The 14,684-nt window shown below is 37.8% G+C and overlaps 1 protein-coding gene across 1 annotated transcript; it reads right to left on the bottom strand.

The window, feature by feature from the left end:
• Positions 1-1,790: 1,790 nt before the first annotated feature.
• Positions 1,791-11,537, bottom strand: abhd17ab (abhydrolase domain containing 17A, depalmitoylase b). The gene is made up of 5 exons (XM_028028205.1): positions 10,771-11,537; positions 8,986-9,350; positions 7,429-7,623; positions 6,458-6,637; positions 1,791-4,198 (listed from the first exon to the last, which is right to left on the bottom strand). The coding sequence occupies exons 2-5, from the start codon at positions 9,342-9,344 to the stop codon at positions 3,973-3,975; spliced, it is 960 nt and encodes a 319-aa protein (XP_027884006.1). The 5' UTR covers positions 9,345-9,350; positions 10,771-11,537; the 3' UTR covers positions 1,791-3,972.
• Positions 11,538-14,684: the final 3,147 nt, after the last annotated feature.

The raw sequence follows: 14,684 nt of genomic DNA, 5'->3' as shown, positions 1-14,684 counted from the left end.
CCTGAATCTGTGTTTGCTCAGATCAACTTTGTAAAGCCTGTTGTATATATTTAACAGCAAAATGTTACAGTATCGACAGACAACTGTAGACCAGCTAAGTACTGGCTTACTCTTGTGATTGTGGTCATTCTTTGAATGGTGGTTTCTTGTTTCCTTTCCAAAGCATTAGGTGTATTTTAGCTGAGCAGACTATCATTTTCTTGACTTCTGAATCTCTCCAATCAACTATTAAGTTAAAGTATGTTGTTCTTCTGAACAAAGTCTGAACTGACCCATCTGCAGGGACAAGACTTTCTGCCTTCATCCTGTTTGACACTTGTTTGTTTCAAGCCAGTTTGTTTATAGAACGAAATGATTCACTGTTTGTTCTCCGCTGTTATAATTTAACCAAAATCTCTTTAAATTAATGATTCAGTCACAGAGAGCAGCATGCATTTGTCGACTGTTGAGTTTTTATTTCTCCTATTAGCAATTTGTTTTCCATATTTCTACCAAAAACAGTGACTGATCTGATTTGTGATGTTGCAATGCTATTCATTTGAACCCAACTGTATGTTATATGTTAATCTGGAGATATATAGATCACAACATCTGGATAAAAAAAAGAAAACCTTCTTGGAGTCCATTTTGGCACATTAGGTGGTGCTGGTGGAGAGGAAGAGGAATGCTTGAGATGAGGCCGTGGGCTAGCATCAGTCAAGCAGCATCGCTGACACACCGTAAATATGATTTGTCGGTCCGGGCGGATATTTATTACTGGCATTTGGCAGAAGCTGCTCTGTCCTTGAATGTTCACCGAGTGAATCCGAGCAGAAACGTCAACCCACAGCAGAAAACAGCCAACAGGAATAAACTCAAGATCAGGGGAATACGGCATAAATCTGTGAACAGGCACCATTGCAGGGAGGATATTGAAAAACCTTGCTTGCATACAAAAACGGGGAGGTTTCTCCCGTCTCTGCATCACTTACTAGTTAGATTTGAATATGGTAAGGCTTCAGGGAATCCTCTGCACTTTAAATGCCAATTTGGTGCATATGAGTTTCTCCCTGAATGCAAAACCAGCTTTTAGACAGATAACTGCTGTGATCTGTGAATGGCAGCGAGCTGATTATCTCTGTCACAGGTCAATGGAACATGGATGATAATCTGTCTTTCTTGTGCCTTCCGCCAGCAGCTGTCAGACTGCTTCGTCTGACTCCTCCGTTGTTATGGCTTGGCATCGTTCAGTAAGTAGGCGCGTCCGTGTCAAAAGGTTGCAGATTTGTTTTCGTCTGCAGCGGGTCAGCCTGCACTCGCTGTGCCTTGTACGCGGGGGGACATGCCACTGCAGCTGCGCTTGGCCTGAGCAGAAGAAGGAGAGTGGCTGGAGCTGACCCTCCATCTGTCTCCGTTTCCCACAGCTCTCACCGTGACAGCAGACAGAGGGGAGGCCGGGACGTACCACAGTCCTTGTACAGGTTTAAATAACAGAACCTCATTTGAGCCTTCTCCTATTGTTCAACACAACAGCTGAAAAGCCAACAAATGATCAAACAGCGCATCTGAAAAGTGTAAATGAAGACCTATTTACTTATCAGCCATTCATTCAAGCCATTCTGGGATCTTCCTCATTAAACCTTGGTAGGTATTTATTCAAAGAATGCCAGAAAAGCCTCGAGTGAAAGACTAAACCAGATTAAAAATAAAAAAAAAACATTCCTTTAAACAAAAATAGAAAAAAAAAGAGAAATGTATCTTCTGACACCCTCCAGTGCAGTCTTGATGAAAAAAGGAGAACAAAACAGCTATTAACATCTGGGTGTGTTTTATTGAGTCATTCTTTTCAACTCTTGGAGAAAAACAAAATCTTTTAAACCTAAAAAAATCATCAGTATAATAAAGAATTGGAGCATTTACATGAGATCTGCAGTTTGTAAGAAAAGAAGCCATTTACATAAAGCTCCCGTGTCATGGTGTTTCATCAGCTCACATGGTTTTAATAAAGATTCAAACTGAAACATGGATGCAAACTTAGAACATAAGATCACATAAATAAGAGACAGAAAAAAAACAAAAAAACAATTCAACTTTGAACCTTTCCCCCTGCAGCATATGAAGACAGAAAACATCAGCAACAGAAAGGCTGGGTGACATTTTGGTTCAGGAACTGATGAAGAACCTTGAAAATTGCTGCATTGCATCTCTCAGAGCTCAAAAAGACCCCATAAGGGTGAACAATGGTGTATTCTTAGCTTTAAACACAGAAAGTTTCATTACGAAACTTTGGTAGTTTGCAGCCTGCGGACAAAATAAAGAAAAACAAAGCTAAGTGGGGGGACATTATTACTTTTTCTTCCCAAACTAAGCTCAAAATATCAGGCACATTAAAAAAAACCTGTTTTGTAATATAAAAAATGGAAAGGATCTGCAAAGAAAAATACAGACTGTAAGAAAATCAAGACTTGTAAAAATGTAGAGCTTCTATAATTGTGCACAAATATTAGAGTTTACAGATCATTAAAAAGACTGAAGAGGGAAACCCCTGAAAACATCTTTTAGCTTGATATTGATAAAAGGGTAGTGCTTCACAATAAAAAAATTACTGTACTTAGATGCTGCATCCCTCTATATTTAGTGGGAATTATTTTTTTTAATCAACATATTTCTTTAGAAAGAAAGTTTTATTCACAGTATGATGGTAGAAATGCATCTCAGCAGTATCGATATCAAAAAGATGTTTACAGGCTTGAAGTAGATGATCCAGGCCCGTTTAGTGTTAACGCTAACCTTCCTGTCGCAGAACAACATGCAAAGGTGAGCGGGTGTGAGAGAAAAGATCAACAAAAAGGAATAACTTTAATGTTTCACTTAAAGAGATTCTGAATGTTTTTCTTCTGTCCGATCCCACTCCCCAACTGGGATCTACACGGGTTGCTAAGAAGAAAAGATGGAGGTCAAAGTTTCACCAATCTTTGCTGCAAAGAGTACCTTCATTTTTGGATCAAAGTTTGGTTTATTACTTGGTTTACAATAAAAAAAAAAAAAAGAGGACATGAAATCACCTGTAGAAATATTCAGCTTATTAAAATAAACAGAATGAATTTGAAACGCTCCCATCCAAATGTCAAAAATAAGTTTACCTGAGGAAAACATTAAGTACAGTGAAGACTAAATCAGAGACTCAGAGTACAAGCTTAAATCCGTACAGATGTCCCTTTCCCACCCGAAAAATTCAGACCACAGTTCACGCACAAGACAGGAAACATCCTCCAACGCAGTGCAGTCCAATGCGACAACAAACAAAGACTATAGAGTAAACCAAACCTATTCCGAGTCTATATTTATTAAAGTTTGCACTTGATTCTAGAGGTGTGTTAGAGATTAAACAAAAGTCCCATGATTACTTGATCTAAAATCCGATATGGAGTCTCATTTAAAATTTCTGTTAAACAAAAACGGGAAAAAAATCCCCATTTTTAGCATGAAGACTTTTAGAACAAAAGTGTTTCCCATGCTCCAATATTATTCTGCCAACTTTAGTTAACAGATTAAAGTTTTACACACAGACACACACGCGCACACCCACGCCCACACACAAGTTATAAGTAGACTAGAAAATCTCCATGGATTCTTAGCAGTATCTTTGAACATCATCAAATGCCATTGTTCTGTGGACTGTGTCCTTGTTATTGCACAGAATAGAGATACATTATCTGCCTTGTTAAAACATGATCAGTACTACTTAGGTTTCTTCCAAGTGAAACCGTCTAAACGTCATCTTCCACACTTAAACATATCTGATTATAAAGATCTCTTTGTGCCTCGTTGGTCCGTGGTCTTGTAGAGGCCTACAGTAGAAGTGTGGGACACTGTAGTCCAGCGGGCCATGATGGACAGTTAAGAAAACATGATTTCCGTCTTCCACACAGGGAGGCAGCGTTTTAAGTGCCATAGGAAGAATAAAATGACATGATGATGTTCTCGTGAAGGTCAGGCGTGCTGAACAGCCAATTCTTGTCCAATGAAACGCCGGAGGCGATCCAGATACTGAACGTACAACTCAATGTCATTGTGTCCAGCGCCCTCCACCCAGAGGGGCTCCACGGCCTTCGGGCAGCGCTCGTACAGGGCCAGGCCGTGAGAAAAGTCGATCACCTCGTCCTCCGTCCCGTGGATGATGAGAACCGGAGAAGTGATTTTAGACACTTTTTCAATGCTGAAAGGTTGAAGACAGAAAGTTTAGTTAGGCATCACTGAAGTATGGTTAATATTCACTGAATGTTCTTGTGCCAAGAGCTAGCCGGTCACAGTATAGAAAACACTCTTTAGTGTGGAGGTTAAACATTTTGAGACATTTGTATGTTACTCAGGGTTAAAGCGACCGCAAGACTTTCATCTGAAAGCAGGAAAGCTGAGCAGAAAAGATCTCGTTTTATCAGCTTCCTGCCCCATCAAGGGACATGACAGATTTGGGAGCTTTTAGAAATGTCAGATTTGAGGTAAGGGTCAACATTTTAACAGGACATGCAAACAAAGACTGGTTTTGTACTGTTAGCTATGCTAATAAAAGCATAGCAAAATAAAAGCTGGTAAAAGACACTAAAGACAACTTAAAATATGAACTAATGTTGCTTTTATTTTCAACTAATGTCAAGTAATATTGTTAAAAAAGTCCTTGTTTTAAAGTGACAGTTCACTCACAGATGATGTTAAAAATCACAAATAATTACTATGAGAAATATAGTAATCAGAAATATAGTTTTTAAAGCTTAATGGGGCATTATCGGACAACTGAAAATCACACTTTCATAGCCAGCAATATGTTGATGTACAAAACCTATGTTGTAGCAGCGCAAATATGTATCAGATCAAGCAGGAAAAAATGCAAATTGAAGTTCACATGACTGGTTTTACTGGTTCAGTCTTTCATCTCAATAATGTTTGGCCTGATAGTATTAAGATGTTTGGGAAGTCGCCTCAGCATGCTTCTTTCCTGGTGACTTCTGATAACTGGGGTGTTTTCCAGAAAAAAATAAAATAAAATAACTTTTAGTGAAGCAACAGTTAGTTGTATAAAATTCAATCAAACATGGAAAACTGCAGCGGTAAAAGTGTACAACTCATATACGTCAAGGACTAAGATGGAGGTCTGCTGCATGTATTTCCCCTCTCTCACAACCCGCTTTCCTGTCTGACAACTGTCAAAGGCAACTAGAGCCGACAAAAACCTAAAAATAAAGTAAGAAAAACAAAAAAACACTGTCCGTACTAGACTATTTTGCTGCTTTGACTGTATGTAAATGCTCAATGCCGATTACATATACAACACCACATTAGCTTGCTAAGCCTTAAACCTCATTCAACTTGGGCCTATCCCTCACTCCTCTGCAGAGTGCCCTCATGGGATCCTATAAGGAATTCTCAGTAGCTCTGAAAATAAATGTTTAGGTTTATGGTTCAGGGGAAGGTTATAAAAGCCTCTCAGAGGTTTAAAGTGTTACTTCAAAGTGGAAGCAATGGAATCAGGAAATGCAACATCACAGGCAGAGCAGCTGGTAAATCCAGGTCTGCTGGGCCAAAAAAGAAAGTATGCAGAGGATTTTGAGAATTGTTGCAGATCACCTGTGAAGACCTGCAGAACATCTTGCTGCAGAAGGTGTTTCACTACCTCATTCTACAATATAGCACATAAACATCTGCTAGACAAGGTGATGAAGCCCTTTCTGATCTTACGCTACAAACGCAGTCATCTGTTGTATGCAAGAGCTCATTTAGACGAGCCAGATCCTCCTTGGAACAAATTGCTTCTCACCCACCTATAGAATCTAACACTTAGGTGTGAATTATCACTGGGATTCTCCCGCTCCATATTCAGCCCCTAAAGTAACAAAGATAACAGGAAAACAGCTGGAAGCTGTTATTTGACAGCGCTTCTCTTCCACTGAATTTATCTTAGCTCTCCTCTCCCTACCACCGCATCATATTGACTTACTTTTATTTTCTGTATAATGACAATAAATGTCACGTTAACTATAGAACAGGTCTCTACATTCCAGTTCCAGATGCAAACATTCATTATTCATTCTTTTAATTCAAAAATATTTCTGGGGATAGCGCCACTGGCCACACTTGGACACCCTCAATAAAGTGCTAAGAGATAGGAATGCACAATATATCTGCAATAAGGTCGGTATTGGTCCGATATTATCAACCAATGTTTACTTCCATCTTGCTGCCTTTTGCATTTCAGTAGGGGAAAAGAGGTTGTTTATGTGTATTTGTCTGGTCATGTGACAGCGATGCAACTGGTGTCTATTTTAATGCTGTTAAAAAGGTAGGTATAGAATACACATTTATAAATATTAGCCATAGTAACAATATTAATGTTGCATATCAATACTGGCCCAGATTTTTTTTTTCGGTGCATCCCTAGAAGGAGACGTGTAGCACTGAGCAGAGGGTGAGAAAGACTTACTTGGGGAAAACATCAAAGCAGTAGGTTTTCTTTGTGTCAGGAAAGGCAACTCTCATCCCAGACGTTAAAGGTGAGTGAAGAATGACGGCGGCACACTCATACCGTGAAGCCAAGTCCACAGTGGGAACCGTGCCGATGCTCTGTCCGTACAAGATAATGTTCTCTGGGATTATGCAATACCTACATAAAATAAATAGAGTAAGACTCATTAGTGAAAGGAGTGTCAAGATGGAGAGCAGGACAAAAAAATACAACCACTTAATAATAATCGCTTCATTCTGAATCTATTTCAGTAAAAATTTGTCAAAACCCTGAATTTACCTTTTTTTCTAAATCCATTAGTCCTAGTAACAGAAGTGTACAAAATCATATCTGAACAGGCATATTGAGGCACCTGCACCAAAGTTTTTCAGGTAGATCTGGTATCAGTACAGAAAGGTTGTTTGGTTGAACATTTATGCCATGCATTTAATTGACCTTCATGAAGTTGAATGATACTGATGTTACCAAAGGTTCTGTTGCAACTTTTGAAGACAAAACCATAGCTTTGTCCTGCAGTATGTAATCTCTCCAGATAAACGGCGTATCAAAACACAAATGTTTCCACCAATCTTTGTTTTTCCCAAGCACAACTTTTGCCTTTTTAAGCCCCATCTTCTCATGTTGATCTGAACAAATTGTACCTACAGTCATGTGGAAAACTGAGGACCATATAAAAGTTTCAGGTCTTTCACAATAGATGTTCAAAGAACAATATCTAATCTTTTTTTTTTTAAATCATCTTCAGAAAAAAAGGGATTCAATTACATTTTACCAACAGAAAACAGAAAAGGTATACTTTACTTTATAATTGCAAAATAAAAATGTAGATTCTCACTGGGGAAAGAGTTTGGACACCATATCCGCTATTTAGGACATAACTTAAGTAAAATACAGTCCTGTGAGTCTGGGACGATTCTAGAACAACATACCGTGTACGCAGGGCATGCCAGGCAGCGTCTATGTCCGCGTACAGGTTTTTCTCGGTGGGCTTGCCTGTGCTGACTCCATAACCTGAGTAGTCGTAGGAGAAGATGTTGCAGCCGATACGGCTACCGAGGCCGATGTAGAAGCTGCTCATCTGGCCCAGGTCGACTGCGTTGCCATGGGAGAAAAGGACGGTAAATCTGAGAAGAGGCAGATTTAAAGGAAATGTTGGTAGATGTACTGAAGATTCCTGAAATGTCATCATGGTAAGAAATGTCAGCGTAGATTCTGACCGATAAGATTTCAGCTAATAGCCGAGAACTGTTTCACTAACAACAAGAATTTTGTTATAAATAAATATAGAAAAAACCGTTCTAATGAGATCAGGTTTTCTAGTTTTTGCCATGATGAAATAAAAACATGTTGCTCTCCTTACCGATATGCATCAAATATATATTTTTCTGTATTTCTGCTTGCACAAACCCAGACGGCTATGACTGCTGAAGATTTATTCTTTAACTGAATTTAGAAGTTAATAAGCAACTGCCTAAATTAGCAGGGTTGGTCCTTCAATTAATCTAAATTATGTTTCTATCTCATAACAAACTGTTTAATGTTTAAACCAGCATCATAAACCACGTACCGATTCCTGCACACGGCGTCAACGACACAGACCTGAGATGACTTTGTTTCCGACTTACTGGAAACTAACATCACTGAGTGCAAGGCTGCTTATTTATGATTACAACCATAAAAAAATAAACAAACAAGAGAAACCAAAACTTTACATTCCTATAAAGAGTCAGAAAGAAGGAAGAAAGTTTAGACTTTTGGGGAAAATGAGTGTTAGTTGACAGTGATCAATTAGAAAAATCTAAAATGAGGAAATTTCTGAGTCAGTTAAGTTAACAGGAAAAAGGGGAGGACGATAACCTGAATCAAATATTTTCAGATTTCAGTTTCTTTTTTATACTATTCAGTTTTCTTTCTTATACTTAACCTGAACAAAAACAAAGATCAGGAATCATTCTCTCTGACTGGTGCATCTCTACATTAAGATCAACAGCATGAACTCCAGGGCTCAAGAACCGGCCACCAGCAACATTCAAGCTTCGTTTCCGCTGAGCGGTATGGGTCCACACGGTTCAATTAATTATTTTAAGGTCCAGGATGTTTGGGAAAAAGTCTCTAGTTGGAGGTAGAGACTCTAATTCACACAGGTGCTTAGGCTTAATCTAAGCACCTGTGTTGTCAGACTAAGACATATGTGATACAATAGCATGTCTCATGCTTGTTGCTTGTTTCTGTCCCACCATAAATGGACGATGTTGTGCGACGCCAGTAGATCCATCCTAAGCATACCATATTATTGTGGTATGGACAGTAATACGGCAATCAAGTTCTACAGATACCTGCTGTCCACATATTCGGTACACGTCACAGCCCATGATTTAGATGCATTTGAGGAATGGAGACTAACTTTAAAATTAAAGACAGAAGAAATCTCAAATCTGGAACATCACAATCTCAAAGAACAGTCGAGACTGTTTCCAGCTTCTCACCTGGCATTCCCTGCAACGCGAATGTACATGCAGCCAACTCTGTTTCCTCTGCTGGAGCGAGTGTAGAACACTTCGACCTCGTCGAGATCTCGCTGATTGTACTGAAACTCTGCTCGGTCCGTCAGGTGAAGCTTCCACTTCCCCTCCACGCCACCGGCTCCTCCAGAAACCGAAGCCGAACTCCTTGACCGCAGGCTCGACGTCCCGGATGCGCCCAGTGTGGGGGGGTCCGCCTCAGGGTCTGGAAGAAAGGCGTATGTAGGCTCCGGAGGCAAGAAGGCCAGCTTGGATGCGATGCGGCTCGGACATGGTGGGCAGCAGAACAGGCAGCAGAGCTCTTTGAAAGAGAGGCCATTCATCCTTCACTGTGGTGCAGGAAGACAAGAGGGTCACTGTACCAGTGAATATACATCAGCTCCATGCTAACACAACGACAGCCTTATGGCAATGTCATGTGTGAGCCACTTTGCCTGGAGGTGACAGTAATGAACATTTTTACATCTCTGGCAAGTTTCTCAACAATAGAATACATATAAACCAAGTCCACGATCCTATATTAGAAGATCTGGGTACAAAATGTGAATTGTAGTTTTGAACTTCTATTAAGATGAATATGTGACCAATTTAAGCATTTGCCAGCTATGCAAATGAGTTGATGTCAGCAACTAAAAACAAATGATAAAAGGAGCTCTAGATATTAAGGGTTTTGCTTTATGATGACTAAAAATGTGTAGATTTTTTTCAGATTAAATAGGAAGATTATTTGTTTTGTACAAACATTACTATAACATAGGATTCACAGCACTGTCCAAAGGTTTTTTGAGTTGTGGACTAGAACTGGTCAATATTCAATTTGACCTGCCCTGACCGATGACCAGACTGTGAGAATTTCAATCTATCAATAAATTCTAATCTTTTTCTGGTCAGTGAACGCACCACACAGAAGCTCTACTCTTTATTGCAACACTCTTTGTTGGGGACAGAGTTACTGAGGAAAGACTGCTCAAAGTTAACAATTTGCAATATCGAAAAGGAAGCATAAAAAGGTGTAAGTAGCTTAACAAAATAAAATTTAGCTTGTGACGACATGGTTTTTTTTTAAGGACAAGTAGATTAATGGAGTACAGCATATTTGTGTCTTTAGTAAATCATACTGTCACGGTAAAAATCCAAATTGTTCAAAATATAAGTTATACAAGTTGCCAAAGGAGGTTATCATTTCAAACCTTGACCCTTTTATCTTTGTTTTCAAGCACTTGTTAAACATGGTTACAAAAACTGCTCTCGATTGAATTCTTCATTAAAAACAACTGTTCTGGATAAAATCTAGTACTAAATATTGTAAAACTTGTGTTTATTTCCCTCTTTTACATTACATGCCGTAATGTAGCAAAACTGGCTAAAATTGGGGTTGGCATGTCAAAATGTTTGGTAGCAAAATTTTGAAACATCTCTTGCTTTAACTTATTCCTTAATTCATTACAGCCTACTTTTAAAAAACTGATCCATTTCAGGTGGTTTAGACTCTAGAGCAATAATTCCTTTGTCTTTTCTAAAATGTTATTTAATTTGCCTCTTTTGTCACAAATTATCTATCTAGCCAGACACTTGTTGTAAATAGACCACTGGGCTTAAACATGATTGAGCTCTTCATATCCAATTTTCAAATTGTAAGTACCTACTGCACGGTCTGCTGTCATTGTCAGTGAAATAATAATTAATACATCAGGCAACCATAAAAATCTGCTCTAATTCACATTATGCTGAGCAGGAAAGCTGACGTACCTGTTGAGTTGAAGATCTCAGCGTATGAAATATAAACTTTCCTTAGACAAACGAGAATAAATAAATAAAAGATCTTCCTCTTCAGTTTCCAACACAGGTTGTAGTTTAGGTCCTCTACCAGCAGAACAAGAAAAAAAGTCGTGGAGCCAAGCAGCTGACAGGGAAGCACTATTTACAAACCATCAGCAGGTTTTTCCTGGAAGAGACTGAAGTCCGGGGTCCAGCCATTTTGTAAAGTTCTATAAATTGTCTTTAGACTCTATTTACTTTTTTAAACAGCAAACCCGATGGGCCAAAATCCTCGTCTTTTGTTTGCTTGATCCCAAACCCATTGGCTGTGTTTTAAGCTACTACAAAAAATAATTCAAACGCTTCTAGAAAACAACCAAACCCGCAGACAGCCGCATCCCGCTGAACAGGGAAAAGAGGGAGTGCTATATCAGGTTAAACGGCAGCGAGTCCGATTATCATCTCACAGAGAAGCTGTTTGTCTGCGCACCCGCTAACCGAGGCTTAAGCTAGCAACTCGGAGACATAAACACTCCGTAAAAAAAAAAAAAAACCCAAACAGCTCACATGGAGACTACCGTAACAAACCGTCTGAAATGACTTAAACTTCCTACATGGGTCCCATGTGAGCTTCGCTGGTAGCTCAGCTAACTGCACCGACAGCGTCTTGTCCTTTAAATTAATCCTGGTAGGAGCGGCGTTTCCCTTCGTCTTTGCTATTTCACCGCATCCGGAAGCGTAGTTGACCGGATATGACGCGAAACCTTCTTCGTTCCGGAAGCTCCCGGAGTTGGTTTGACAAATCCCACGCCAGTTTATTTGCATATTTGGTATAAATAGAGATACGTCGCACAAGAACCAAGTGTTAACGAAGGAAAAATATCAATAACTGGTTCAAGCTCGTATGTAGTGTTACAAGCAGAACTGGGTAGTAACTTACACTTCCTTGTGCTTTTAGGATTCGTTTTATTACACCGTATTTTTCTTACTTTTACTTGAGTTATAAAAGTACTCAAATAAAAGCGCCTTTATTTGTATTTTTATTTGAGTGCAGTAGTGAGCATTATCACTACTCTTGAGTAAAATTTCTGGCTCAAGTAACTTCAATTAATTAAAAACAGATTATTTTTTTATTAATTGCACCAAATGATTTCCACCAAACATTTGGTGGAAAATGTACATTTTCCGCCAAAAATGCAACACAGACACACAGTTTATGTTTGCGAGACTTTTTGTTTGTAAACGGGCTTGGTTGAATGTTATATTCTGATAACCTGTATTGCTTAAATATAGATTTAATTGCAACTTATGTATCATTTTCTACAATATACATTACTGTGTAATGTTTAGAGAAACATGTGAGTATTGGTTTTACATGTTAGATGTTGAAAAGATTTGGTTTAGAGGTATTATCGTTCTTTTATGGATGACTGTGCTATTTACTGTATCAATAGGCTTAATATTCTTTGTAATCTTTGATTGAACCTTTCATTTAACCATCACAAAGTAACTAGATAAAACATTTTTCATCTGTTATGTTACTAAAATTAGATTAGGTCTATTATTAGAGCATGTTCAAATCTTTATTCATGCCTTTGTTTCCTTCAAGATTAGATTACTGACCTGCTTTTATCAGTTTTACATGGCCTTTAGATGGTTCAGAGTGCTGCAGCTTGTGTTTTACTTTTGACAGCTAATAAATATTCTCATATTAATCAAGTGGTGATCGTTTTGGACTGGTTTCGCAGTAAAAGCTAGATTGGATTTTAGGGTATTGCTGTTCACATACGTGCTCTACAATCCCCACTTAGCATCCTGAACATTTACAGAAAAACTAAACAGCTACAGAGAAAATGTTTTTTTTTATTCCAAGCATCAACGTTAACCTCCAGAATCACTTGATGTTAAAACCTAGTTAGTCCAAATGCTTTCAAAGTCTTTGAACTATACAGAAGTTGGTTTTAGTAACAACTTATCTAATTAATTAAATACAATAAAAATAACTTTTCGTTTAAAAGTACATGACAAAAGTGAAATTATTTTTTTTAAAGTGCAATTACAAAGTCAAAAATTAAAACTCTAAGCAATTTCTACAAAAGAATCAAGCGCAAAGAAAATAAATGCTTAAATTCAGTTTTAGTTGATGAATAGTTGTTTTCCTCATATACAGATATGCCTGAACAAAATATAATTTAGTTTCTGCACAGGCTTTTAGATGCTTGATGCAAATTTAACTTGTTTGTATCACATTTAGTTATTAAAACAGAAGCCATTTTGTCGCAGGTCAGAAACAACTATGGGATGCAGTTTTATACTAGAGAAGATCGAAAAACATGTCGCTTCTTGTAACTACTTTGCATGTGCTAAAGCAGTAAAGCTACAATTAGAACAGCAGTGACAAATAGTTTGGAAGTAGAAGAAGACTCAGACATGGTTATTATAACACAGTTGTCCTCTATACCAGCAGAATGTTGCGTACGCTGTGTTAAACATCTAATTTCTTTAGGCCTGCAGGGCTTCTGTGAGCACTCATTCCAGATGCTTGAATCTTGAGCAAAAATGAATGACAACCATAGCTGAAAATAGGGCACTAAATTGATGTCACAGTGTGCACAGTCTACCAATAACATTTAGATTTCTGCCACAAATATTCAAGTACCTTTGTTCATATTCTGTTTTTTATTCTGGATGTTTTAGTAAGAGACAGTACCTGCAATATTGCTCCATTTATTTATGTAGGCAACTTTACATAAATAAAGTGGCCTTTATTTATGTAAATAAATACACAAATAAAGGTATTTTATGTATACCTTTATTTATAAAGGTATAAATACATTTTTATAAATAAAGGTTTATTTATAAACCTATATACAGTATTTATAAATATTTATACCTTTATCTATAAAGGTATAAATAAAGGTATACTCTATCTAGATATGGATAGATATCCATATCTATCAATGGATATACTGTACATATATCTATCCATATACAGATTTGTCCATATAAATCCATGTGATTTATATGGATAAAATTTATATGGATATATGTGGATAAATATATCCACATATATATATGATTTATCATATATTCATAAATCATATGACTATACGATTTATCTACATAAAAATGGATAAATCATATCCATTATTATATGATTTAGGATCCCACAACTAACAGCTGTTTTTGGTGTGAGTCTTTGCAATGCCATCTGAGAATGCACAGTTTCAGCAGAGTGCAATTGCTCATGTAATTATAATACTTTTACAAAATATTACAAAACAACAGTAGTCACAAACAGACAAGCCTCTTTCCTTTGGGCAGGCTCTTGGTGTTGTTAAACATTAAAACACATTATGTGAGCTGAATGGTAGCTTTTGTGCCAACGGCATTTTGTTGAATCTCAAAACAATAAGTACAAAAGCAGACAAGAGCGCCAGTTTATATCGGCAACGTAACATTTAGAGCATGAGTGCCTCGCAGAAGCATTCACGTCCATTAGTCTTTCTCACATTGTTACAGCAAAACGTTTTATTGCTTTGAGTAACTTTATACAAAAGACGAGCAGTTTGTGCATGAGAAAAAGGATAGTTTACAAAATTTGGTTAAATATAGAAATCAGAGGAAATGTGGGGTGCATTTGTTTCTGCCTCTCCCAAAGCAATGTTTTGTACAGCCGCACATCTCGGGATGCGTCAGCCATGTTCATTTTTATTTTTCAAAGTCGGCTAAGACTGAGGAGAGAAGGTGTTTGAACAGCAATTTCCAACACTTGGCACATATTCTCAATTAAACTTAGTTGTGGACACTGAATAGGCCAATCTAATATACTGTATATAAGAATGCTTCGACTTAAACCCTTCTATTGCCTTTTTGCAGACACCAATGAGCTCTCTTCAAAGATT

The sequence above is a fragment of the Xiphophorus couchianus genome, chromosome 9 (genome assembly GCF_001444195.1).
Source record: "Xiphophorus couchianus chromosome 9, X_couchianus-1.0, whole genome shotgun sequence".
NCBI lineage: Eukaryota > Metazoa > Chordata > Actinopteri > Cyprinodontiformes > Poeciliidae > Xiphophorus > Xiphophorus couchianus.
Note: the sequence above shows the minus strand (reverse complement) of the source record. Positions and strands in the feature narration are given on the sequence as shown.